This window comes from Triturus cristatus, chromosome 2_1 (assembly GCF_964204655.1).
Source record: "Triturus cristatus chromosome 2_1, aTriCri1.1, whole genome shotgun sequence".
NCBI lineage: Eukaryota > Metazoa > Chordata > Amphibia > Caudata > Salamandridae > Triturus > Triturus cristatus.
Window position 1 is genome coordinate 35,653,139 of NC_140581.1, and position 25,133 is coordinate 35,678,271.

Consider the following 25,133-nt stretch of genomic DNA (forward strand, 5'->3'; position numbering starts at 1 on the left):
ATGTGGCTGCCTCCTGTGTGGTTAACTGAATGAGTGGTTTTGCTAGAAATGCATACTGAGGGATCCACTGCCTACAATATGAAGTGAGGCCTATGAAAGCCCGTACTTCCTTTTGTGTCTTGGGTATTGGCATGTTAGCTATTAACTGAATGCGGTCTGGTGTAAGCTGCCTTCCCTCCTTGGACAGCGAGTGTCCAAGATAAATAACTCGCTGGACACAGAATTGCAGCTTAGAAGGGGACACCTTGTGCCCTTTTTCGGCTAGAAATTGTAAAACTGTCAGTGATGCTTTCTCACATTCGGGTTCGCTTCTAGCGGTGATCAGCAGATCATCGACATATTGAAGCAAGGCGGTGTTAACTGGCATGTGGATACTGTCAAGTTCTCGTTTCAGTGCTTGGCTATAGATGCTGGGGCTTTCTGTAAATCCTTGAGGTGCGCGGGAGAATTTAAAGCTACGCCCATTTAAACTAAATCCGAACAAATATTGGCTTTCCGGATCTATTGGGACACTGAAAAAGGCATTCTTGAGATCAATTACAGTAAAGAATGTTGCTTCGGAATCAATAGCTGTCAATAATGACGAGATATCTGGAACCACAGGAAATTGTGGCACAATGCATTTGTTTAACTCGCGCAGATCAATAACCAATCGGTATACTGGCGGAGCTGTAGGATCTGTTCGTTTAAGAATCGGAATTATTGGTGAATTACATACATTGGAGTCTGTTTCTACGACTACTCCTTGGGCAATAAGCTCTTCAATGATTTGTAGTAAAGCCACTACAGCATCTGGTGGTAACTTGTATTGTCGCATTCGTGGTAGCACCACTCCTGCCTTTAGTGTGACTCGATATGGTGTAATACTCATGCAACCAACATCAGTAGGGCCTTGTGCCCATAGATGTGTAGGTAAAGTCTGCAGTCGGGGATCCATGTCTCTAGATACATAGTGACCTTTAAAATCACGTAAAAACAACCTTACTCCTTCCGGAGAACAACATATTATGGCTCCTAGAGCTTTCAACGTTTTTATTCCTAACAGATTTTCTGGGCATGATTTAGTAAGCAATAAATCTGTAGTTCGGGTCAGAGGTCCTATCGTAAGTGGAAGAGGCTGTGACACTTCATTAACAATAGGTTTTCCTGAAAAACCAAAGGGAAATATTCTGTGAGCCTGAGAGGGGTGCCCCTGGAACTTCACTACGTTTTATGGTCGTTCGACTTGCCCCTGTATCGAGTAGAAATTTTCTATCTTGGCCTAATAATTCACTATGTACATAAGGTCCTTCTTGGTCTACTGGGATTTCAATAAGGGGTAAGTCAACTTCCCTCTCTAGGCTTGTTCATGCGTAACGCTGATACTCGGGATATTCATACTGTGCGGTCTGATACATTTGTCGTGTTGTTGTCTGTGTGGCAGCAGCAGGCAACGGTGGTGCAGCTGGCACAAACTGTATTGGCTGTTGTGCGGCTGGCATGGCCTGGGCATGCTGCGTAGCTCCTTGTTCATTCTGATCTTGTCTAAGTGGCCGTGATCTTTCTTGTGTTTTACCTATGGCGATATTATGTTTTAAAACTGGACAATCGTGTACGTAATGGCCTGGCTTTTTACAATAATTGCATGTCCCTTTTACAGGTCCTGCTGAATCGGAATGTGTCATACCCTTTTTATGTCCTTCAGCTGGAACTGTCTGGGAAACTAGCATTTTCATTTTCGTGTCTTTCATGCGTCTGTGTTCATGTTCTTGTTCCTCTTTAATTCTATTGTGGTGGTACTGTAACATTTGTAACATTTGTGTTGGAGTGTTACCTTGCCAGGTACTCTCGAATTTTAATACTCTATTCTTTACTGGGGGCAGGGCATTTTCCACTAATTTTGTTACAAACAGATGCGGGTATGATTCGCTACTTGCTTTTATGCCACTATTTATACCAAAACATTTCTCGAATCGGGCATAGTAATCGCTAGTGTCTTCATCTTGCTTCTGTTTACAGGCTGAAATTGTACCCCAATCTTCCTTTTTCGTAGTTAATAAACGTGGCAGTACCTGTACTAGTAGACCTGGTAGTGCTTTAGTTTTGTCCCCAAGCCCCGAACCTGGACCTCGGGCCCTTTCTTCTGCTTCTAATGCTGACCATTCTATCTTTTGATCACCTACCTCCCACTCTTTTTCCTTGAGTTTCTCATAAATGCCAGCAGGCATCAACACCTTTAATATTGTCATAACGTCGGGGTAGGTATACTCTCCCATGAGTAACATGTCTTTGATTTCTCGGTGAAAACCCGCTGGGTCTTTGTCATGACTGGGTACCACTTTCTTCATTTCTAACAATTCTATTTTCGATATGGGCGTATATACAAATACGCGTTTAAACTCATTGTCCTCACCCTTTATTGGGTGCACTTCTCGTAAGGGATTCTGTCTATCTATGTGATACGTAGTTCTTTCCTTGACGGACAATGGAACATGATCTGAACATACAAAAAGAATATACTGCTTTCTTGATTCTAGAATTTCTTTAATTAATTCAGTACCTGGACCTCTCCATTTATTCATAAGTAATTCAGTCAGTATGTCAGGCAAGGGACCAGGGTCCGAATGCTGACTCCGATATAGTATAATGAGTTGTTGAATCATATAATTCCCAGCTAACCTTTGTTCATCTGGGGTAAGATTCAAAAATGTGCGTACTACTGTATCATCACTATATTTTCCGGGACTGTCCACCCAATGGACAGCTGCCCTGGCTAAATCTTGTTCATCCATAGAATCGAGAAAAGGATAACCCCTTCGTTCTCGGAGTAGTTTGTCGGCGGTTTGGAACGAATGCTCGTTAGACCTTATATTAATTATAGGTATTTGAAAATTCCTGTTATTATCTGGACATATCGGATGTATTGAGTCAGTATGATATCTAGTCTGATTCCTATTACAAGATCTTCCTCTACCTACATAGGCTATGGTGTCCGACTGTCCTGTGGGCAGTCCTGACCCTTCTTCCTCGTTTTGTTCGAACTCGTCTATCTCTAATCTCTCCTCGTGTAGGCGTTCTATTTCTTTACGGATCTTTCGGCACATGGCTATTATACAATTTTGCTTATCGTGTCTCCCTTCTGATATATTCTGGCCCCATTTTGTAAGAATTTTCATTGCTTCCGGGTCTACCCCCGGTCGGTCTTGATTTCTGATCACACAGTTTATGAGGAAACGTAACAGTTCCCCCTGTATCTCTACTTTCTGGTATTCCATAGCTCTGTAAATACATTCTGGATCTCGCCCCGTTTGGACAAAATGATATATATTATCTAGATGCGCAGTCATTCCTGGTAACTTCGCTAAATACACTGCGGCTCGTCTGATACGCAATGATGCTAGGGTCATTTCGTCCTCTTTTCCAGGCACCGGGTCATATCTACAATCTATAAGAAGTTCCTTAAGCGCACGGGCACTAAGGAGTTTGGGTGTACGTGAATGCGCTGACTCTTGAAAAGTAAGTTTATTTATTCTGGGTGGCGTAGAAAAGATATTGGTAGCTCCTCCCGCGGCCCCATCTGGGGCGTCGGGTGTAAAAGGATTCGTCGAACGTGACACAGCAACTACAGGTGTGGACACAGCCATAGAAGTAGCTGTAGGAGCGGATACAGAAACAGATGTGCTTGCCGGAACTTGTGACTCGATTTGTTGCTGCAGGGATACGGGTGCTGGATCTTGGCGTTGGACCTCCCTGGTATGCGGTCTACGTGGGGCGGAATTAGCATACTCGGGAGCTGCGTCATCTAAATATGAGGAAAGAAAAACATCTTCTGCGGTTCTAGGATGCCCCTTAGGATGTACCTTGATTGGGAATAATGGGGTTGGCAAGTCTTTTAGTATTTCTGGAGTAGCCTTAGGTAATCCTTCGGCCAGAAGGGGATACATACCATTCATAAGGGCATTTCTTTGTCTGTCTACTTGTTCTGATTTTACTCGGATACCTTCCTCAATTAATAGATTCTCTCGAACTTTATTGGAATTCTCTTTACTCTTCTCTTCCTGTCTACGTGCTTTTTCTGTTCGTCTATGTGATTCTTTACGCCATAATTCAACGGCGTCTTTCTGTGACTGTCTGACTTTTCTTTTCCATAACTCTTCCTCGACTTTCATGATGCACTCTGCATCCCAGGTTCCCGCTGTGGGCCACCTCTGACTTTCTGGTAATCCCTTGGTATAGTCTACCCATAAATCAAGAAATAATATAGCGTCTAAGCCATGTTTGTGATACATAAAGTGCCCTGGAGTGTCCCTAGGAGGAATAGGGACGGCTTCTTCGAGAACCCCTTTTCTGGTAGTGATCTGTCTTAATTTCGAAAAGAGCGGCATATTGAGAACTGACCTTATACTTGATTTTGACCTGATACTTGAATTTGAACAGACTTAATACAATAAACACGATAATGAACAGTCATTCATACCACGATATACAGAACATACTTAAACACTTTAAACATTTAACATTAAACCTTTAACTGAAACAACAATGATGATCGTCTGCATAACTAAATCACCATGCTTAATTCTCGACAATAACTAGACAATAACTAGACACTTCGGAATACTTCGGAATACTTGATATACTGCTAAACAGTACAGATACACTGCTAAAACAGTGCAGACCGGATTTGTGTACCCAAACCCGTCTTGACCGGCACAACCTATGTGCACGTCAGAAATGCCTCCCCAGCAATGGTACTCACCGGGTAGCTTCGGAAACGGAAGGCCTCAGTAACTTGAACTTGAACCGGACCGGACTCGACTCGACTCGACTCGTCGGACACTGGGCTTGACTTCGGACTGGTGGGTCTCTGTATACCTCGGATCTTGCTCTCTCAGCTAGGCTCTGGTCGGGATACTTCGCACTTCTCACCGCCTCGTCTGGGTGTTGATCGCAGTCTCAGTCGCCCCCGCTTGACCGGAGGGAGATACAGGAAATCCTGCTGGTACGCGTTATTGTCCGTCCAGCTGTGGCAGGAGACCGGGCCTGCAACGCACCGCCGGCGCGTGAGATGAGAAAGTGTCCCTATTCGGGCGCCATCATGTGGTAAATAAAAATTCCTTTACCGGGACTGAATTTGATACAGGAACATAGTAAAATAGCTCAGTAAAATGAGAGGCAGAATCCGTGGTATTAGAGGTTCGGAATGGGCTTTATTCCAGTAATCGATTATAATCGGATGCTTCAAGTTCCATCACCACGGGGGTTCAGGAAGTGAAGTACATACTTTATTGACAAGAAGTAACTTTTATAGTCCATACATTATAATGAAGTGAATACAGTAGGCGTAACAATTGATAAGAAAATTGACGTTTGGACTGCGTAACCGAAAATGGGTGTAATAATGAGTAAAAAGGAACATGATTGGTTGTGATGTCATGTATAGGTGGATCTATAAGATAATACTTGGCATGGATGCGCGCGCAGCAGCATGACGTGTAATTGACGTGTAACTAGGGGGTGACGGGGATTTGACATTTAGCTCTATATGTGGAGACGAGAAGTCTGGGGGGTCAAGTCAACCTAATCCCAAATCATATCTAACATCCTATGTTTAAAGAACTATGTTATCCATAAAAAGAAGGACTCTCGGACAGAATCTATTCTATACTGACTGTGCGTGCGTGTACAAGCGTCTAAGTGTCTACACTGAATGCGAGGGGGTAGGAATATTCCATGGTAACAGGGCTATGAATTACTTGCATGAGGACAGAGAAGATGGGCCTTTTTGCTTGGTAACTGGAGGAATGTTTACTTGAACTACTAGGCAGGAATGCATCGGCTGAGGGGGAAGCAGATAATTCGAAGGTGAAATACAGTTCTTGGCAGAGAATAGGCTGATGTCAGGCTTCGTGAGCCGCGCAGAGAATGAGACAAAGTTCATGGTCACAGATGCAGGCTCGGGCTGGAGCTTTCAGAGGCAGAAGGCAAGAGGAGTTTTGATGACAGAATCAGGGCCTACTTGCCTGGACTGAAAAAGTGGCATAAGTGAACCATATAAAGCCGGTGGCCTTTCATATTTAAGAATGGAATATCCGGCCTATTCATGGCGGATCTGGCAGAGGACATGTTGACGGTGGGCATACATGTATTTGCGTCTTCATAACTGGAACTGGAGGGAACATACATGTACTTGTGACATGCACATAGAACCGTTGGGGTCCAAGATAGGGGACATAACTGACCAGAGAAATCCACATTTCCACATTAGTTGAAACGGGGTGATAAAGGTATTCACACGGGGGATACTATTCACACACGGGATGGTAAGCATTAACACACGCATAGACCCCTCCTTCTCAATCAGACCTCCTTACCACCCAAAGCCTCACAGAGCTCCTTGTCTTCACCGGTCAGGTGTGTTCTGCTCCCATTTCCGTTTATATTCTTACGCGGGAGAACGCCCACGTCCCCGCGTCAAACTTATGCGCGCCATATTGGATTGGGGAGATTAGACATGAGGAATCTTAGTTTTCCTACTCTCATGGCAATGACTGTCAAGATTTTCTTATGCGCAATTATGTCCAGAGCAACAGACTAAGAAATAATTCACCCCCTGGTATTCCTCCAAAGCGAAATAATTAGTAATCCTCAGTAGGCTGCTAAATGCCCGCCTCCCTTCAGGTCTCCATAACAGTCTCTTACAACTATAGGCGCCATCTTTGACTGGGAAAATTAAACATGAGGAATCTTAGTTTTCCTACTTCTCGTGACAATATATGTCAAGATTTTCTTATGCGCAATTCTGTCCAGAGCAGCAGAGTAAGAAATAATTCACCCCCCAATATTCCTCAACAGGGAAATCATTAATGATTCTCAATAGGCTGCTACATGCCCGCCTCCCTGCAGGTCTCCATAACAGTCTTTAACAGCTATGGGCGCCATCTTTGACTGGGAAAATGAGCAACATGACTTTCTGCAAACAAATAGAGTTACCAGTTTAGAGTACCCTGTTACATCGCCTTTACCTTTCTCAAGGGGACCCTATCTAGTGGTGATTTCGCTGTTGAGGAATATTGGGGCGTGAATTATTTCTTACTCTGCTGCTCTGGACAGAATTGCGCATAAGAAAATCTTGACATATATTGTCACGAGAAGTAGGAAAACTAAGATTCCTCATGTTTAATTTTCCCAGTCAAAGATGGCGCCTATAGTTGTTAGAGACTGTTATGGAGACCTGAAGGGAGGCGGGCATTTAGCAGCCTACTGAGGATTACTAATTATTTCGCTTTGGAGGAATACCAGGGGGTGAATTATTTCTTAGTCTGTTGCTCTGGACATAATTGCGCATAAGAAAATCTTGACAGTTATTGCCATGAGGAGTAGGAAAACTAAGATTCCTCATGTCTAATCTCCCCAATCCAATATGGCGCGCATAAGTTTGACGCGGGGACGTGGGCGTTCTCCCGCGTAAGAATATAAACGGAAATGGGAGCAGAACACACCTGACCGGTGGAGACAAGGAGCTCCGTGAGGCTTTGGGTGGTAAGGAGGTCTGATTGAGAAGGAGGGGTCTGTGCGTGATGCTTACTATCCCGTGTGTTAACGCTTACCATCCCGTGTGTGCATAGTATCCCCCGTGTGAATACCTTTATCACCCCGTTTCAACTCTGGTAGAATTAACACCGAATTTATACAGTTAGGAATACGAGTAAAAGGGAAGACTCCCCAGTCATTGATGTTCCGTCTGTGCATTGGAGAGTTGAGATATTGACAAACTGGCCAAGGAATGAGAAAAAGAAGGGTGTTCCAGTTTTTCATTTGCGGGTGTTGTGAGTTACGAGTGATGACACAGAGATATGTATGAATACATACCGGGTCCCTAAACACCAGTGATGATGAGTATATATATAAACCCCCATAAAAGAAGAGGGATATATGGAAGTAAAGGGTCTCGCTGTAGCCCAGCGAGACCTTAGGTCACTTACAAGATAATATGGATAATAGGGACCAATAAGAAATTTTATCATCTCAAAATTTTATCATCTCAATATTGCACTACTTCTAGATTCGCATCACAGCTGAATGCGGAACCACTACGAGGACTCACATATGGAGCCCGTGTGTGACCTGTAAAAACAAGCTGGTACGCGAGGCCAGAGCTCAAGAAGGGTAATGAGTGGATTTAAATGAGAGATATATTTCCATCAATGAAAAATGGGATGAAGTAAGAGTTGTGTGTTGTGTGTGTTTTTTACTTTTGGCAGTCCCCGAATGAAATTTTAAGAAGTGTCCCCGACTTGTGCCAAGCGACTATAGTTGCCCTGACGAAATCGCTACAAATATCTTTGGCTATGAAACATGTTGGCACAACACATTGGTATGCATATTAAGCAACCTTTTTAAGCTTTGAATTGGGTGCACATCTAAGGAGGAATAAAGTTTGACCTATAGAGGGTGCATCTTCTTCATTTTTTATCTTCACAATTCAGTCGCATCTTGGTATGTGATTTTCTCACCACTTACCTTCACATTTTGGGTTTATCTTTTTGGACACTTTTGTTTCATTTTTGGAGCATGATGACAACCGATGATGATAAAAGTGGGCAGAGCTGATGAGTACCAATCAGCGAGCTCAATTGGTGTTGCGCACGTGAGGTGTCATCCTGCTTCTTTCACATTTTTTTCATAGGAGTTTTTCATAGGATTGATAAAAACACTTGGTGTATTCTACATGTGAGTGTTTACACTGTGAGGTCCATTAGGGGGATTGCCGGAAGTAAAACTCTTGCCCTATTTTTTTATAAATTAGAAATTAAAGGTGGATAGCTGTTGGTGACTACCTCAAATTTAGAAAAACGGGGAGTATAAAATACCTAAAGTTATAGGATTTGAACCACAGTCTATGGTGATTACACCTTCAGAGACCTAGGCCTGTGTAGATGATTATCGATTGAGAGGAGGGCGACCTGGGTCTATTTCCCTCTATAGCTCCTTATTGTGTGCATATCTGCTTTCTCCCTCAATTGCTTGTTCATGTACTTTAGGTACACCCCAGATTGGATTCTGGGGTACCCTTATAAGACCCCAGTATATGGTATACTATATACCCAGGGCATAGTTACCCCAGAGGCCTCTCAGGGGCTGCAGCATGTATTATGCCACCCCTGGGAGACCATTCAAAATGACACAACAGGTCTGCTACAGCAGCCTGTGTAAGGTGGTGCATCCACCCCTTACTTAGATATTGGTTCACTATATCTATCCATATCACTTCACATATAAACCTATCAGTCACCCCTTTGGCGGGCCTTATCAATCCTGAAGACAGGGTGCTGAGTTTTATGTGAGAGGGTGCCCATGCATGAGCAGAGCCCCTCTGCAGCTTTCGGAACCTTTATTCCTGGGTTGTTTGTGATGCAGCCAACCATAAACTCCTAAGTGCATTATAACCTCGCAGTAAATGCTAATTTTAAAACGGCTGCATAGAAACATGTTGTGTTGATGTCAAACACATTGGAATCATACCTCCACACCAGTAACTGGTGTGGGAGGTGTGATTCCACCCTACTAGAGGGAGAAATATGACAGTACCGGAACAGCCGATACCAGCTTTCCTGACCCAGGCATCACACAATGGATGCTGCCAGCCACAGACACGAGTCTGCCCTCCTACTGCTGGACGAAACTCCGGCAGGGGACGGCTGGACAATAGGTTTCCTGTCACAGGGAGGTGTGACCACCTCCCAGACAGGCTTTAGTGTATTGGGGCTGGGTGGGTACACTCCAAGAGTGCTTTGATGTATACACTGGGGGCACATTTGGTGACACTGTGCATAGTCCTGCTCAAACCGGTTGCAGGGGCTATCAGCCCCTGCTCTGGTGCGAAACTGGACAAAGGACATGGGTGTAGCCACCCCTCTGTTCTGACCCTCCCATAGGTGGGTCCCCGGAGTTTGTCCCACCCCTTCCTTGGGTATAAAGTAGGAACCCCTGGCTACAGGACTTGATATTTACCTGGACGAAACCAAGTACTTCAACTATCTACACTACGTTGGATGACTGAAGAATCTCCCTTGGAGTAAAGAAGTTATTCCCTTGCAAGGCAGGCACCTGAAACGCATCTGACCGGTTTGCATCTATGAAGGACTCTGACGATTTTGCAACACCGGAAGTGGGTTTCCAAGCCTTCCCTAGGTCGACTAGTGCTCTCAGCAAACCTGAGACCCACAGCCCTCGTGGGGACCGTACAACCCGTACCCCTGGACACCATGCACTTCTTAAAGTTAGGACATTCAGTGCCAGCTCCAGTGTGTTTATCATTATGTACACACTTGGTTTGACTGGAGTGGTTTGTAGGGGTGGAGACTGTAACTGGGGAAGATTCCAACATTCAGGGTTCGAGCCTTGAAGGATAGTTAAAGGGACGAGCTAATGAGCAAAGGCAGGTGAATAGACACATACATTTCACAATATATTTCTATTTACTACACACACAAAGAAAATACTTATCCTTCAGGTACCTTTAGGGCATCCTTCTCTGCAAAGTAGATGGTCCCTCCGATGCACATCGGTAGCCAGATGTCAAAATATTGTGCAGCTGCATGGCTCAGTGACAGGTAACTGAGGAAAATCTCACTTTCTTGCAGGCCAGAATATTTGCTAAACATTTTCGGCCCCCATGTGACCTAGAAGCACAAGGCAAAGGAGAAAGACACATTGAACAGATTAAGATTTCACAGGAACAAAACTTGAAGACTGACAAAAATATCGTTCAGCTGGGGTGATAAGAAACAACTAGGCATACAATCAGCAAGCAGCTGCTTGGAATGGGGAGAAAACTTCACTTCCACAAATCAATTTCTCTCTCTCTCTCTCTGACTCTTTCTCTCTTCCTATCTCTCCATCCCTCCTCCTCTCCCTGTCTCTCTCTCTTTCTTTCTCTCTCTCTGTTTCTCTCTCTCTTCCTCTCTCCCTCTATCTCTCTCGCTCTCTCCCCCTATCTCTTTATCCCCCCCTCCTCTCTCTCCCTCTCTCTCTATGTCTTCCTCTCTCCTTTGCTATCATGGCATCCCAAACATAGAAAACCAAGAGAGAAGAAAAAGAAACAGAAAAAACCATTGTGTGAAAACAAAGGAATGGTACAAATAGGAGGCTTCACATGATCATTATGGGACTGAAATGTCCCCCGTATGGTGTACACACGTGTCCCCCTGCCCTGAGTGCTTGACTGCTTGTGTCTGGTATTCTACCTTGGTTTTTGGCCCTGGTGTCGTTCTAATGTAGCATGTGCACTGATACCTAGGAATGTCCCTGACTGCAGTGGGTCCTGGATGTATCATGTGACCTGGAGGGGAGCACCAAGCATGTCCTCATTGACTGACAGCGGCTGCGTACCCTGTCACAGGTTTGGCATCTATAGCATTGGTGACAGCGTACCGCGCTTTGAAGATTCACAACGTGGCTGGACCTTTTATCTGTTTCTCCGGAGTGGAGGCCTACTGGCACTTACCTAGTCCCTCACACTAACATCTTGAGTGTATATTATGTATGTTAATGTATGTGGCCTGCATGGTACATGCATGTAATGTAAATAAGCCAGAGTAATGGGGCCCAGTGGAATGCACTTTAAACACCTCTGACGTGGCTTCTCACAAGATGGAGGTGATAGTTTTGTGACATTGCAAGTTTACTGCACACATTCCTGACTCTGGAAGAAGTAGAACTAGACATTGAATCATGAGGAGTAGAGGCAGGCCTACTCTAGATATTCAGTAGGACATTTTACTTTGCAAGGAGCTGTAGATTATTTCCAGAACACTGCCATTTGTTTGATGGGATGGGTGTGGGCAGGGTCATCTGTGCAAAGCGAGGAGCCCCTTAGGAGGCCTGCCAGTTTGTCTATCTCTGATTACTCCTTCAGTGGACAGAGACAGTCAGGTGCAGAGACCTCACACCCCTTTTTACCTCTAGTATGGGTGCTCCTGGTTGGAGACTATCCCTGCTGTGAGAAGCATCATTCTACACAAGGGCTGTGTCTGGAGGACAGCCTGGAAAGGAGATTCACCCTAAATCGGTTCTTCATTTTCAAACAGTGCATCAGCAGTTGGTCCCATAAAAATTGGACGCCAAAGCCCACGTGTTGCTCCTGTTCCAAGTCCTCTGTGGTCAAGGAAGTGTGCACTTTGCAGAGTACTCTGTGGACTGATGTGCCACTAGCGTATATTTCTGCCTAACAGCCCGTCTTCTTTATGCGAGACAACATCACCGGAAGTCTGAATCTCTTGCTGTCTCATTCTCTTGAAGTTCATGGTAGCCTGCCAAACTACTTAGAAAGAGAGAAGCCGGACAACCATGCAGTATGAAAGACTGCAAGGGGTGCATCCAAGATGTCTGCAGGGTTCCCATAAGAAAGGGCTGCTGGAGAGAGATCTGCTGGACCCAGGCATCCAAGCACCCGCAGACTTTCTGCACCGGTTCATGGCAGGAAACGCAACTCCATAAATGCAGATGCCGAGGTGTAGTCAGTCCGGGCATGACTCTGTGTCAGATTTGGCTTGTGCATAGCAGCAAACACCAGCTTTGACTGGCCTGTGCGTGACCACATTTGCCCAAGTTGGGATCAGCCTGCATGCGGCCACAATGCCCAGCTGCTATCAGCCCCTGTGGGGCTGTAATTGCCAAAGATTGTTGCCGGCTCATGAAGGGCTACATTAAACAGTGGACTGGCATTTGTAGGGGCTGCAACCAATGAAGTTGGACATGGCCCTTGCATGGCTACAGAAATCAAACTAATGACCAGGCAGAGGAGGGCTGTATCTACTAACGTGTCGCCAAACTTCTCTGAGGTGGTGTTGACCCGGGCATGGGCCAAGAACTGCATACAGAGGCAACAACTGTTGGTCCAGTTGGGACTGGGCTTCACTAGGTCTGCTGTCTCCTGCTGCCAATGAGACAGGAGCGAGCACACTCCTGTGTGTGTCCCAAGAGCATGAGGCAGGAGAGGAGAAGAGATGACGGTCATCTTGAGTGTGATGCCATGCTCAAAGCCCGGCAAGCATAGAAAACCTGTGGGGAATGCAAACAATCAAGAAAGGGTAAGAGATTAAAGTAAAACTTGTCCATATATTGTTTGAGGGTGACTCAAATATACCTGAGCTATATTCATACTACTACTGTATTTCCTCACTGAAAGCAGACTACCCAGGAGAGAACAGGGGAGACAGCCTGGATGGCGGAGCAGTAGAGGAGAAGGCGCAGTACAAACCTCAGCGGCACCTGTTTTTAGTGGTATGAAGTTGTAGTGTTTCATTCAAGTGTCTCATTAAATATTTATTTCTTTAAATGATAAGCTCTGGTCTGGAAATTCTCTTTTTGCATTGGTGATTGATTGTTAAGCTTTGAGCATGAGCACCCCTACTCTAGCTCCCTAAGAAGTCTTTGACTGCTCACCATTGCTACCACTGAGAGCTAGGTATGGAAAGGGTTGTACTTGCCCCAGTTTGAAGAGTCATTGAGCATGACCTCAACCCCCAAGGCTTAGGCCCAGTAGCCTCTGCCTGCCCTGTGGTCACCCAAATGAGGACAATGAAACCCTTTTCATGTTGGTACCACCTATTCAACTCTTATGCCAAACCCTGATCGCCACCTTGACCCTTTACACATTATCACCTTATTTGATTAAGAATCTCCACTCCTACCCCTTTCTTAAAACACTCAGGGGTTTAGATAACACAGAGCAATTCTTCACAAGGTCCTACAGCTTTAGTCACCTACAGACTCCTTCCATCACAAACACAAGTAACACATAACCACAAGCAATAGATCTCTAATGAAATTACTGGTAGTGATGTCACTGCCAGTTCACTGGCCACAGGTGGGAGAAAGACACACCCATTAAAGGCCTTCAAAGATATCTGTTGGGTGTCTGTAGCTCCTAGCCATACTCCACTACCTGCTCCTATGTCTGACTCATTCGAATGCCAACTTGATACGGTCCATGAGGGGCAATGAAGACTTTATTCTCTTCTTGGTATAAGCAAGGTGCTTCATGGACAGTCTTGTTAATTTCTTCACCAAAGAATTGATGTAACTCTTTATTTTGGCTCTTGATGTAGTTGTCAAGATCCTGGTCATATGGTTTCAAGGTGCTTTCCTGGAAGCCATGGTACAACAAAGCATATACAGGTTATATAACATGAAGTGTGGCTGTCATAGAGAGAGTGATATCTTTGTAGTACAGGTTCGGGGTGACCAGGTGATAGCAGTGTGTAAAGTAAGAAAGGTCTTTTAGAATCTCCTGTTTGGGGTCGCTTATAAAGGTGGAGATTGTGGGTGTCAGTTTGATGCATACCAAGAGACCCTTCCAAGTTATCGGTGCAGTGCCAGGATAAGGTTGTAAGCCATTCATGCAATCCTTTGCACCAAGTGCTGATTGATGGAAGGAGAGATGCAACACGCTGACATCTATTATATATTATGGGCCAGACAGGCTGACAAATGAAGGACGGCCTTGAGGGGAGGCAGGTGAGATTTGGGCAGGCTGATGGTCGGCGGAACTCTAGGGACCCGTGGAACCCTAGTTTGAAAACACTGCTTTAGAGCTTTATGGTAGTCTATATGTATAATTACTAGCGTGCATAGCCAATTTAAGGTCTTGCTTTGGGAGTTTACATTGGACATCCTAGGTTATCATTCTGACATATGGAACAAGATGGAATAGTGCCTGGAGTTTAACTGTGATAACTGAAGAGATTGATTTGTTCTGAGGCCCAGGTTCTTAAACTGATTTGAAAATCGATCTGGAAGTTCCTGAGAATCAAGCATTTTGTCCTTAACATTAATGCCATAAAACATGAATTGATTTACGAACAATGAATGTTAAAAACGTTGAGGTAATGCATATCAGCTATTTAGTTCGTCTTTTATTTGACAAGATTTACTTATTCTTGCATTCCCAAAGAGTGTTAGCTATTTCATAATATTGTGTTTCTGAATTTTTTTTAGTGCAATCTATTACTCTTGCATAGTGTATACTTTGAGCTGTGCCAGTTGTTTATGAGGAGTTTTGATTGAGAGCTCTGACACATAGTCTGATGACAAAGCAAAGTGCCTGTCAGTGGGTTGGCCTCTCAGAGGACCACAGAGAACAACAGTCATGTATTCCAGTTGCAAATGAAAATCTTTGTAAATGTGTGTGAAGGGGGTACACCGATGTCAAAATATTTACACGGCAAAAGTAAAAGAAAATATAGTGCTTACATGTGAGTGAGTGCAGTGTATGCTTGGGGGTGGTGATGAGAGGGAGATGCTAGGAAGTGCATTCAGAGGGAAGTGGAAAAAGGGCATACATATATAACAGCAAAATGCACATAATGCCAATTCTCCTTTTGCAGGACCAGGCCTCAAAAAATCATAAAGCTCTGCAGATATAGTAATATGAACAATATACTTGAGCTAACTGTAATGTACTTGACCCGTAAACTGGTCTCAAATTGTGTGATCATAGGCAAATATTTTACTTTACAGAGCAACCTTTTTCTTCAGTATCACTTTTGAGAGCACCTTCAAATATGTGGGTTCAGGATTTGCTGTACAAAAAAACTTTTTTTGTTTGACTAAATTTACTAAAAGTTAGCTCCATGCATAATAAGAATCTAGCTCACATATAGGGTATACATGATCCCTGACTTGCTTCTTAGTTCACTAATAACATTGCCATCAAGGCAGGAGGGTTTCCCAGTTCATGTCTAAAAACTCACTTTTAATAAATAAATTACTAAAGCATGATGTGGTAATGCACTGTCATATTCAGACAGTAGACTTCCCATGGAAATGGCCAAACATCTTCCCACTATCATGCAGTTTTACTGATAACACTATAATGTGTATAAACAATAATCCGTGAAAATTGGGTTTCAGCAAACACATTTATCATTCGTACATCACCAAGTAAAGTGTTTGGATTTGTTTTCATCCTATTAAAATATATTTTCAGTACGAAGATTTACAAAAAATGGCTTTCAAAACTACTGAAATATATTTTGAAATGTATGTACACTACACTTATTCGGTATTTAAATATTTTGTTGTAAGAAACAAACTTGACACAATTCAGCCTTTCATTTTACTCTGTTTTTGCAGCCCTTCAGACAGGTCACTTTACAAAATCCTGGAAGTCTGCAGTCCGAGAAAGAAAAGTAATTGTAAGAAGACATAAATAAATTTACTTCTGAACTCTGTCTCTGATAAAAAAGATAAAACAAGATTTAAAGGCATCTTTATTGCTCCTTCACTTATTAAGTGAACATAACACCTGCCCTTTGTTAGCTTGCCAGAAGGGGTGAGTAGGCCCTAAATATAGCTCACCCTGATAAAATCTTACTTGCCATAGTCACAGGGCGAGTAGATTTCTTGAAACCTGCAGTCCTCCATAATATTTAATTCACAGCCTCAAAATGTCAGAATTTAAACATTTTAAATGTTAATGATTCATAGCAAATCATTGTTGTTACTCATTTATCTTGATCAGCTAACAACCATTGACAAAGCCAATAGTACTGTCAGGTTTTAGGTGAATTTCAGTTGTTGTGTGATATTTCTGGATGCAATAAAATCTCATGTAGTGACCAAAATACCAGTTGGGTGACACACTATGGGAATCACAGAAATTTGCTTTACATGTTCCCTTTTAGAGAGCCTCCACTTTTTTTCCCACTTAAAGACCTGTCTGCCCATATTTCTATATGACTGATTGCAGTTAGCAGCTGTGGGTGCTCCCCGAAGCCTGGTTACAGCAGTTTCTTCCAAAGTTGATGCCACATGCATTGCTAGACACCTTAAAGGGCATGAAGTTGTCGCACTGTACAATTAGCACATTACAGTAACTGTTAACATCATAATGCAGTAAGATATGGGGCAGTTTTTAATGTGCTCAATATTTCATGACTTTCCGTTCCCACTGCTTTATAACCCTTGTTTTCCCACTAAATTATTTGACTATAAAATGCACCATTTGGCATCTTTTTTCAAGTTTTCTTGGGAAGAGGACCCCCCCGGACACCACGTTTGTCCATCAAGTTTGCTTGCTTTGCTAACCACATAAACGTCTTACTCAACTTTACACCTCACCACTTTCAAATGTTACCAGCAGCTACTAACCCTAGCACATGCAGATTATATGGAGGCTGTCAAGCAGGGCAGCTCTGTGCTCCTACCTGATGTGAGGAAATGCCCCAGGAGGCCACAATATCCATTTGATTTCCTAGTATTTTCAGGAAGGTGCCAAACTACTCACACACAAAAGACCTAAAACATCCAGCCTAGATTTACTAAGGACTTGTGTTCTTGCATGACACAAGTTGTTGCAAGGCAACACAAGTCCTTAAATGGAATTTACAAAGTCTCCCAAGAATAAATTTGCACCACCTTGTGTGACTTTGTAAAGAAAGGTAACAACACAGCAGCTAGTGCTGAGTTACATTACATTTGGATGTGGAAGACATTACATGGGTGGAGCATGCACGTTCCTGTGCACCACCCATGAATGTTGGCACAATCCCAGATATAATAATGGCAGTAAACCTTTGATTATATCAACATGGTGCACGTACCACAGAGAGATGTAACAAGGAGAAATTTCTTCATTTCTCCTTGTTGTTTCCTCTGTTTTATGTGTGCTTCATTCTGCAGTACACATAGAAAGAGGAATACGCCTCAAAGGATTGTCTTTGTGCTGTAATGTGTTTCTGCAGGATCTGGAAAGATTTGACAGCTGAAACCTCTGCAGAGAGGACAGTGTGAGATTGGCTGTATGATGCTCTTGGCTGCATTTCGCACAAATGGAAAACACAGAAGTTGAACTCTGGGAGAACTAGAACAATGTGTGTATTCTAATTTGAGAATTGATCAGTAGGGACTTACCCTATAAAACTAGCACCATTTATTGTTGTTGTATCCTGAATATTTGTAGATTGCACTATGTGTTTTGTGAGGATGCTTCTGTCATGTGCAGTTCTCGTTTAAATGTTGGACTGATAGTGTTTTAGGTCGGGGAGGGTTTTATTGAACACATTTGGAGTGGCTCAGGATAAGAGAGGAGCAGAAGAGATCAGAGCTGCTGAGATGAGATTGAGTTTATACTTACTTTTTTTATTACATTCTTGAAACTGAACTTTAAAAATAAAGTAACTTTAAGAAGTGAGCAATGGTTGGACAATCCGTCATCAACACAAGTGTCTAAATCACAATTTTGAGTCTCGTTCACCAGTGATGGGACTAGTGTGAAGATGAATTGTTTGATATAAAGCTTAATTGTGTTACAGAGTGTCTCAAGACCTACCAGTTTAATGAAACACAAGACTGCAGATCAGGTTTTATGGCTGGAGGCAAGAGGAGTATTAGTGTGAGCAAGTTAACACTGTATACATGTCAGGAGTGCCAGAATACCGGCAATAAAGATGGCTGCACCTGTGTGAGGCTGGCAAATCCAGAAGACCTATTCCTCCATAATCCTCATTATTTAGGCATGTCCATCCCGCTGGCACACAAAATCTGAATATAGTCAGCATTGTGAACATCAAGCTGTGACAAGAATTGTAAGCAGACACAAAAAATGGGAGGATTGGCGTGCAACGATCAGAGGCCTACAAGATCGAAAAAATGATGGTCAGAGAGACCATCATCTTTTCTCTTGTTTATCTTTTTATCCTGTTATCTAGTCAACAAGGGTCCATATTACCCTTATATATGAGCCGGATGAGGCACAGTGGCTATAGTGGAAACCCACTTATGGAGCACTGCAATATGTGGGGAGCAGAGGTGAAGACCAGGGCATCACACAGCCTTTATTATGGACTGCTACATATTGCCATCTTCGCTCAACTTTTCGTTGGAAGGAAGCGGGTGAGATACTCTCTCCGTGAGCAGGGCTATGACAGCAGTGCTCATTGTAGATTAAGGCTGTGCTGCGTTATTAGTGAGAGTGGTGGCCTCCTTATGCTGTACCTTTTGAGGATTGATCTGATTAACCAGATCCTATGAGGATCTGCTTAATGCAGGCTGTCAGCATTGGAGGAAGTAGATCCCCGATCCAAAGGAGTGGTACCTGCTTCTCCCCCCTATGCCCTTGATAGTTTGTGACCTTGGTTAGATCTGGCGTTACACAGGACCTTTTGATTTTACTAATATATACATATATATATATATATATATATTCACTTAAAAAACCATAGGTTTCAGGGGCGTTATAGTTAGCTGGACTTTTTACTCGTGCAAAACCATTGAAATTCCCCCGTTATAGTTAGTTCAGCTAACTATAACTCGCGTGCCCGCAATGCACTGCTGATGACGTCACATATTACATCACTCATGACATGGTCAGTGACATCACTCATGACATCACTGATGACATCTCAAATGACATCACTGATGACATCATCCAGTGAATGTATGTTTTTCTGAAAATTATATATGTTTTATATATGTATATCATAAGGTCGATGGAAGAATAAATGGGTATATAAGTGTCTAAATTGATGATTTGTTTTTGAAAAATTGATTGTATAACTGACTGATTAAGTGCATCTTAGTGAATACATGGCTTAGTGAGTAATGTTTAAATGTGTAAATATCTGTATCAGTCTCTCACTTTGTGTATAAGTGGCTGCATGGGTTGGTGAGTAGCTACATGATTGTCTATATAGGTTATTAGTTGGTTTTTTGAGTATCAGTATGAGTGTCTGAGTGTCTGTATGGTGCATGGGTGTGTTAGTGAGTGATAGACTGTCTCAATAGTGTCTTTATGAGTAACTACATATGTTTTAAACTAGTATATGTGACTATTGGTGTATATAAGTGAGTATATGTGAGAGTGAGAGATTGAAAGAGTTCCTGTATGAATAAGTATGTGTTTCTATAAGTGATTGTTTAAAAGACTAAGTATGTGTAAGTTTCTGTAGAAGTAAGTGTGGTGGTGTGTGTATAACTGTATATGCAAGTAAATGGATGTTTGATTCTTTATTAGCATGAGTGACTATGTGTGTGAGTAACTCTATGGAGGAGTGGCGTTGTGTAACAGGATGTGTAGGTGTGTGAGTACATATGATGAGTGAGTACATGTATGAGTGACTGTATAGGATTGTTGGTGAATGAGTGGATGTGTATGTGGATCTTAGAATTACTGAATAGGTTGTTGTAACTGGTATTGGTATGTCCATTGTTTTGAACATTGTAGTTTCTATTTTTGAATGTGTGTATAAAAGGTTATATTAGGGGAAGAGGAGTCTGCCACTCTATCACAAGGATGATGTCATTAGTGATGTCATTTGAGATGTCATCAGTGATGTCATGAGTGATGTCACTAACCATGTCATGAGTGATGTAATATGTGACGTCATCAGCAGTGCATTGCGGGCGCGCGAGTTATAGCTAGCTGAACTAACTATAACGGGAGAATTTCAATGGTTTTGTACGAGTGAAAAGTCCAGCTAACTATAACGCCCCTGAAACCTATGGTTTTTTCAGTGAATTTCTAAGGTTTTTTAAATGCTAATTCCTAACTATAACGTGCCTGAAACCTATTGAAGTGACCTGGTTCCAAGAGTTGAGATGACACAAGAGAACGTAGCCAGGATAGATATTTAGTATATTTATTAAGTTGGTAAAGTCCATAGAATAGCCAAACCAGGAGCAGCCTGCTAGCTGCTCAGCCCATCCTCCTAACTGTCTTACACCACACCAACCTCCAACATTCCAGTCACGTCAACATTCCACATGGAACTCTCACACTGGCTGAGCAGCTAGTTAGAAGATACAGGAGAACAGTAATAACCTTACATGAAGATACTATAATATTACCCTTCTTTACAATTGAAAATACAACAAACAATACTAAAAGTTCAAAGCAACTATACACAAAATATAAACAAGAGATAAATAGTCCAAAACCCAAGGGAAAGATGAATAAACTATACCACGAAAGGGACCCAGACTATAAAACGGCAGAAAAAGGATAAGAAAAAGGATGAAAATATGAAAATAAACTATCACCATCCTCCTCTTATAATAAGACAGAAAAGAAAACATTAAACTCACTCACTAACACCAACCTCCTCTTTTAATAAAACACGAAAAGAACGGTAAAATCCCAAACAGAAATTGAGTAGGCACCACAAAAGATACATATGAAAAAAACGCAGAGAATCACAATAGAAAACGACTACAGGTACTCTAGAAATTGAAGAAACATACAGGAAGAATCACTCCCAGAACAAATATACAATGGGTGGAGCTCACCCATGACTAAAACGTAGGTGGGACTAAGACCCCCTAAACTCTGAGTATATGGGACAAACACCCATTAACAATAACCTAGGTGGGACTAACAACCCCTAAACACTAAGTATATGGGACTAACACCCATTAACCATAAGCTAGGTGGGACTAACACCCCCTAAACACTAAGTATATGGGGCTAACACCCATTACTAATTTAATAGGTGGGACTAACACCCCCTATACACCGACAAGTGAGTCACAGCATGACCAACACACAGAATAGTAGAGAACGTGCAGCACAAAGTGACTGATACACACTACACCAAATGAAAGTGGTACTAAATCAGAACACCAACATAAGTATGCAAAAACATTCTCGCTAGTAGTGCAGTAATAAACTGTGACCCGCCGGTGAGCGATCTCTCACCCGAGTAGTGAGACACTGGATACACTCTCACATAGTGCACCCCAACATGAATTTTCCCAAAAACTTTGCATACATATTTAACTGACAGTAAATTGGTTCCAGATGACAGCAAACAGGCTCTGTAAACAAGGAAAGCATAAACAAGCATTGCAAAAATGCACACCCACAGTTAAATGTACACACGAAAATTAAAAATTGCCACACACATATTGCATAGTAAGACAATAAAAAAACAAAACTTCCACCATCAGACTCCAAGTACAGCAACAGAAAGGTAGATAGATGGTGTGGATAAACTTCGCTCGAAAGGAAAACATAAGAACATTTCAGTCAAAATCGAACTTGGCACTAGGTGGCAGTGTACCACTGGGCAGTGAATAGAAGAAAATACATGAGCAATCCAACACTGCACTCGTGAAAAGAACTGATCTGATAAGACTTCCAAGTATGTTTGCACGTTTTTTCATGTTCCAATTTCTTGAAATTCTGATGTGGAACAAGAAGAAGAAGACAAATAGATCCTCTCACCGGATAGAGCTCAATCCTATTAACATCCACGAGCAGGCAATAAGACAAAGAGAGCGTGTAATCGCTGCTCCCACGGCGACGTTCTAGTCAGCCAAAGGCTTCAATTAACTTTATTTAAACCGCCAGCATAGGAAGCAGACGTGGTTGGCAAAATACGTGGTTGGCAAATTGAACACCAGCAATTCAGGTGGGCGATTGCCAACGCCAAGATGGCGGCACGTTAATAGAGTCGTGCTGAGTGGCTTACGGCAGGCTCTATCTGCACAGCGTCAATAGGAAGACAGAGAATACTCCAGAGGACATCACAAGATTCCACAGCTCCGCGTGACACCAAAAACTAGGTAAGGTGCGCGTGCTGTAATTTAAACATGAAAGTGGCAGTTGGAGAGATCAGGTCTCAACGTAGGCCAAAAATCTAATTTAAAAGACAAGTCTCACCTGACTTTGAGATGCCATTAGCCACTGCCATAGAGAAGCTGGAAATTTTCCAAATCTTGTCAGCAATGCTCCGTATCACATCCACAGCTCTCCTTCATGTGAATTCTCTACGCTGAGAATGACCACAACAGTGCACCTTTTTGAAAACCCAATCGTTGTGAGAGGACACAACTGTAGAAATGTATACACACATTGTAGATCCATGTGGCATGTAAAACTCGTTGTTAAGCACCTCTAAACAGCCTCCACATGTAAGACTTGTTGTGCGCTGTATCCAGAGTTGACTGTATGTAGAAAGTCATTCTTCATGCACCTCCAAAGTAGCGCCAACACCTGGCATCATCAGAATTTGGCGCCAAACAGCAGTCCATGTGAATCTTGACGTTTGCTGCACCAATGTAGCATGTAAACCAATAGAAAATCATTTCCAAGACATAAACTGTCGATGCAAGTGCAGGACTTGTGGGTGTACACACAACCACACGGTATAGCACGCTGTTGTTGGGGCTGTCTGCAATATAGGACAAACAGTACCACACAGGGATCTGGGGTTAGTAGCACTCCTCACCAGAAACACCTCTTCCGGTGACAGCTCCCCAAACACTTACTTCACGATCATCAAGTGGCCCTCCACAGTCCAACACAAAGAGACTGCAGGTACGTCTCCTACACGACAGTCACAGGAGCCAGCAGCCTTCAAAAGACACCAATCTTGGTCGCGAAGACATCCACAAGGAGGCTCTCGGACAAAACACCTCGAAGTAGAAACTGGACTGAGGCAAACCTCTGCGCTGCACTAGGGAACAACTTGCAGCTCCACTCCTCACTCCAACTGGCACACGGAAGTTTGGGCGACCGGTGTTGTGGTCACTGGTGGGGCTCACGGTGCCAGGTAGTTCCGCCAAATGAGGAGTTTCTTTTCTTTAAGTCAAGTTTCTTCAAGTCACACTAGTTTAGTTACACACCAGTCTATTCAGGTTACACGCATGGTTTATTTAGTCTCCAAATCGTCGCCAATTGAAGTGACCTGGTTCCAAGAGTTGAGATGACACAAGAGAACGTAGCCAGGATAGATATTTAGTATATTTATTAAGTTGGTAAAGTCCATAGAATAGCCCCACCAGGAGCAGCCTGCTAGCTGCTCAGCCCATCCTCCTAACTGTCTCACACCACACCAACCTCCAACATTCCAGTCACGTCAACATTCCACATGGAACTCTCACACTGGCTGAGCAGCTAGTTAGAAGATACAGGAGAACAGTAATAACCTTACATGAAGATACTACACCTATGTTTTTTTCAGTGAATTTCAAAGGTTTTTTAAATGCTAATTTTTAACTATGCCTACAGAGATAGGACACGTGAAGAAAGAAGAAAAAACGCACAGAAAGAAAACAAAGAAATGCAGAAAGAAGCAACAGAAGTCCTCAAAGACGAAGAAAAGTGCAGGAAGAAGGATAACATGCAGAAAGAACAAACAGAAGAGCAGAAAGAAGCCTTGTTGCAAAATCATCCTGTACCCTCAACTTTTTCAGACGGATACTGGTGGTAACTGAGTCTGACTAACCAGTCCTAGAGCCAGTGCTATGTTAAAAGACACTCAGAATACAGTGAAAACACCTACATACACTAGGGAACACTATGCGTTGGGGTCCCCCTGTGATCAGCATGACCTCCTCTGTAAGCCCCTAGTATATAATAGGGCAGGGGATTAAAACTACCTCTTAAAACGCGCCACAGGGCGTGTTTGCACACGTCACCTCAGGCCCCGTCCACTCACTTCCCCACTGTGTAAACATGCCCTGTGGCCGTTTAAAGTTGGGAGATTAAGTCCCCTTGAATCCTGAGGGTCCCTAGGGTCCAACTAGACCACTAGGTACCTCCAGTAAGCGCCACAGAGCTGCGTTGCAGAGAGATGTAAAAAGGGGCACGGCCTAGACCACCTCTCTGCAACGCAGCAGGGTAGTGCTTACTGGAAGCACCTGGTGGGATAGTTGGCCCCCAGGGTCCCTCAGGATTGAAGGGGAATTATTTCCCCAACATAAAACGCGCCACAGGGCTTTTTTGCACACGTTAACTCAGGCCCCGTCCCCTCCCTTCATCACTGTGTAAACACGCCCTGTGGCCGTTTTTAGTTGGGAGATTAAGTTCATTTGAATCCTGAGGGTCCCTAGGGTCCAACTAGCCCACTAGGTACCTCCAGTATGCGCCACAGAGCTGCGTTGCAGAGAGGTGTAAAAAGTGGCATGGCCTGGACCACCTCTCTGCAACGCAGCTCAGTGGCGCTTACTGGAAGCACCTGGTGGGCTAGTTAGCCCCCAGGGGCCCTCAGGATTGAAGGGGAATTATTTCCCCAACTTAAAACGCGCCACAGGGCTTGTTTGCACATGTTAACTCAGGCCCCGTCCCCTCCCTTCACCACTGTGTAAACACGCCCTGTGGCCGATTTTAGTTGGGAGATTACGTTCATTTGAATCCTGAGGGTCCC

General features: G+C 43.3%; 1 protein-coding gene across 3 annotated transcripts in view; it reads right to left on the minus strand.

The window, feature by feature from the left end:
- The window catches only part of LOC146863662 (long-chain-fatty-acid--CoA ligase ACSBG2-like), a 524,673-nt gene that overhangs the window by 203,183 nt on the left and 296,357 nt on the right, over window positions 1-25,133 (minus strand). For 2 of the 3 annotated variants that reach the window (XM_085627756.1, XM_085627757.1), the window contains exon 7: window positions 10,500-10,664. The exons of the other annotated variant lie outside the window; for it this stretch is intronic. In XM_085627756.1, the coding sequence (XP_085483882.1) occupies window positions 10,500-10,664 (165 nt within the window). The remainder of the gene's footprint in view (window positions 1-10,499; window positions 10,665-25,133) is intronic. 3 annotated transcript variants of the gene reach the window in all.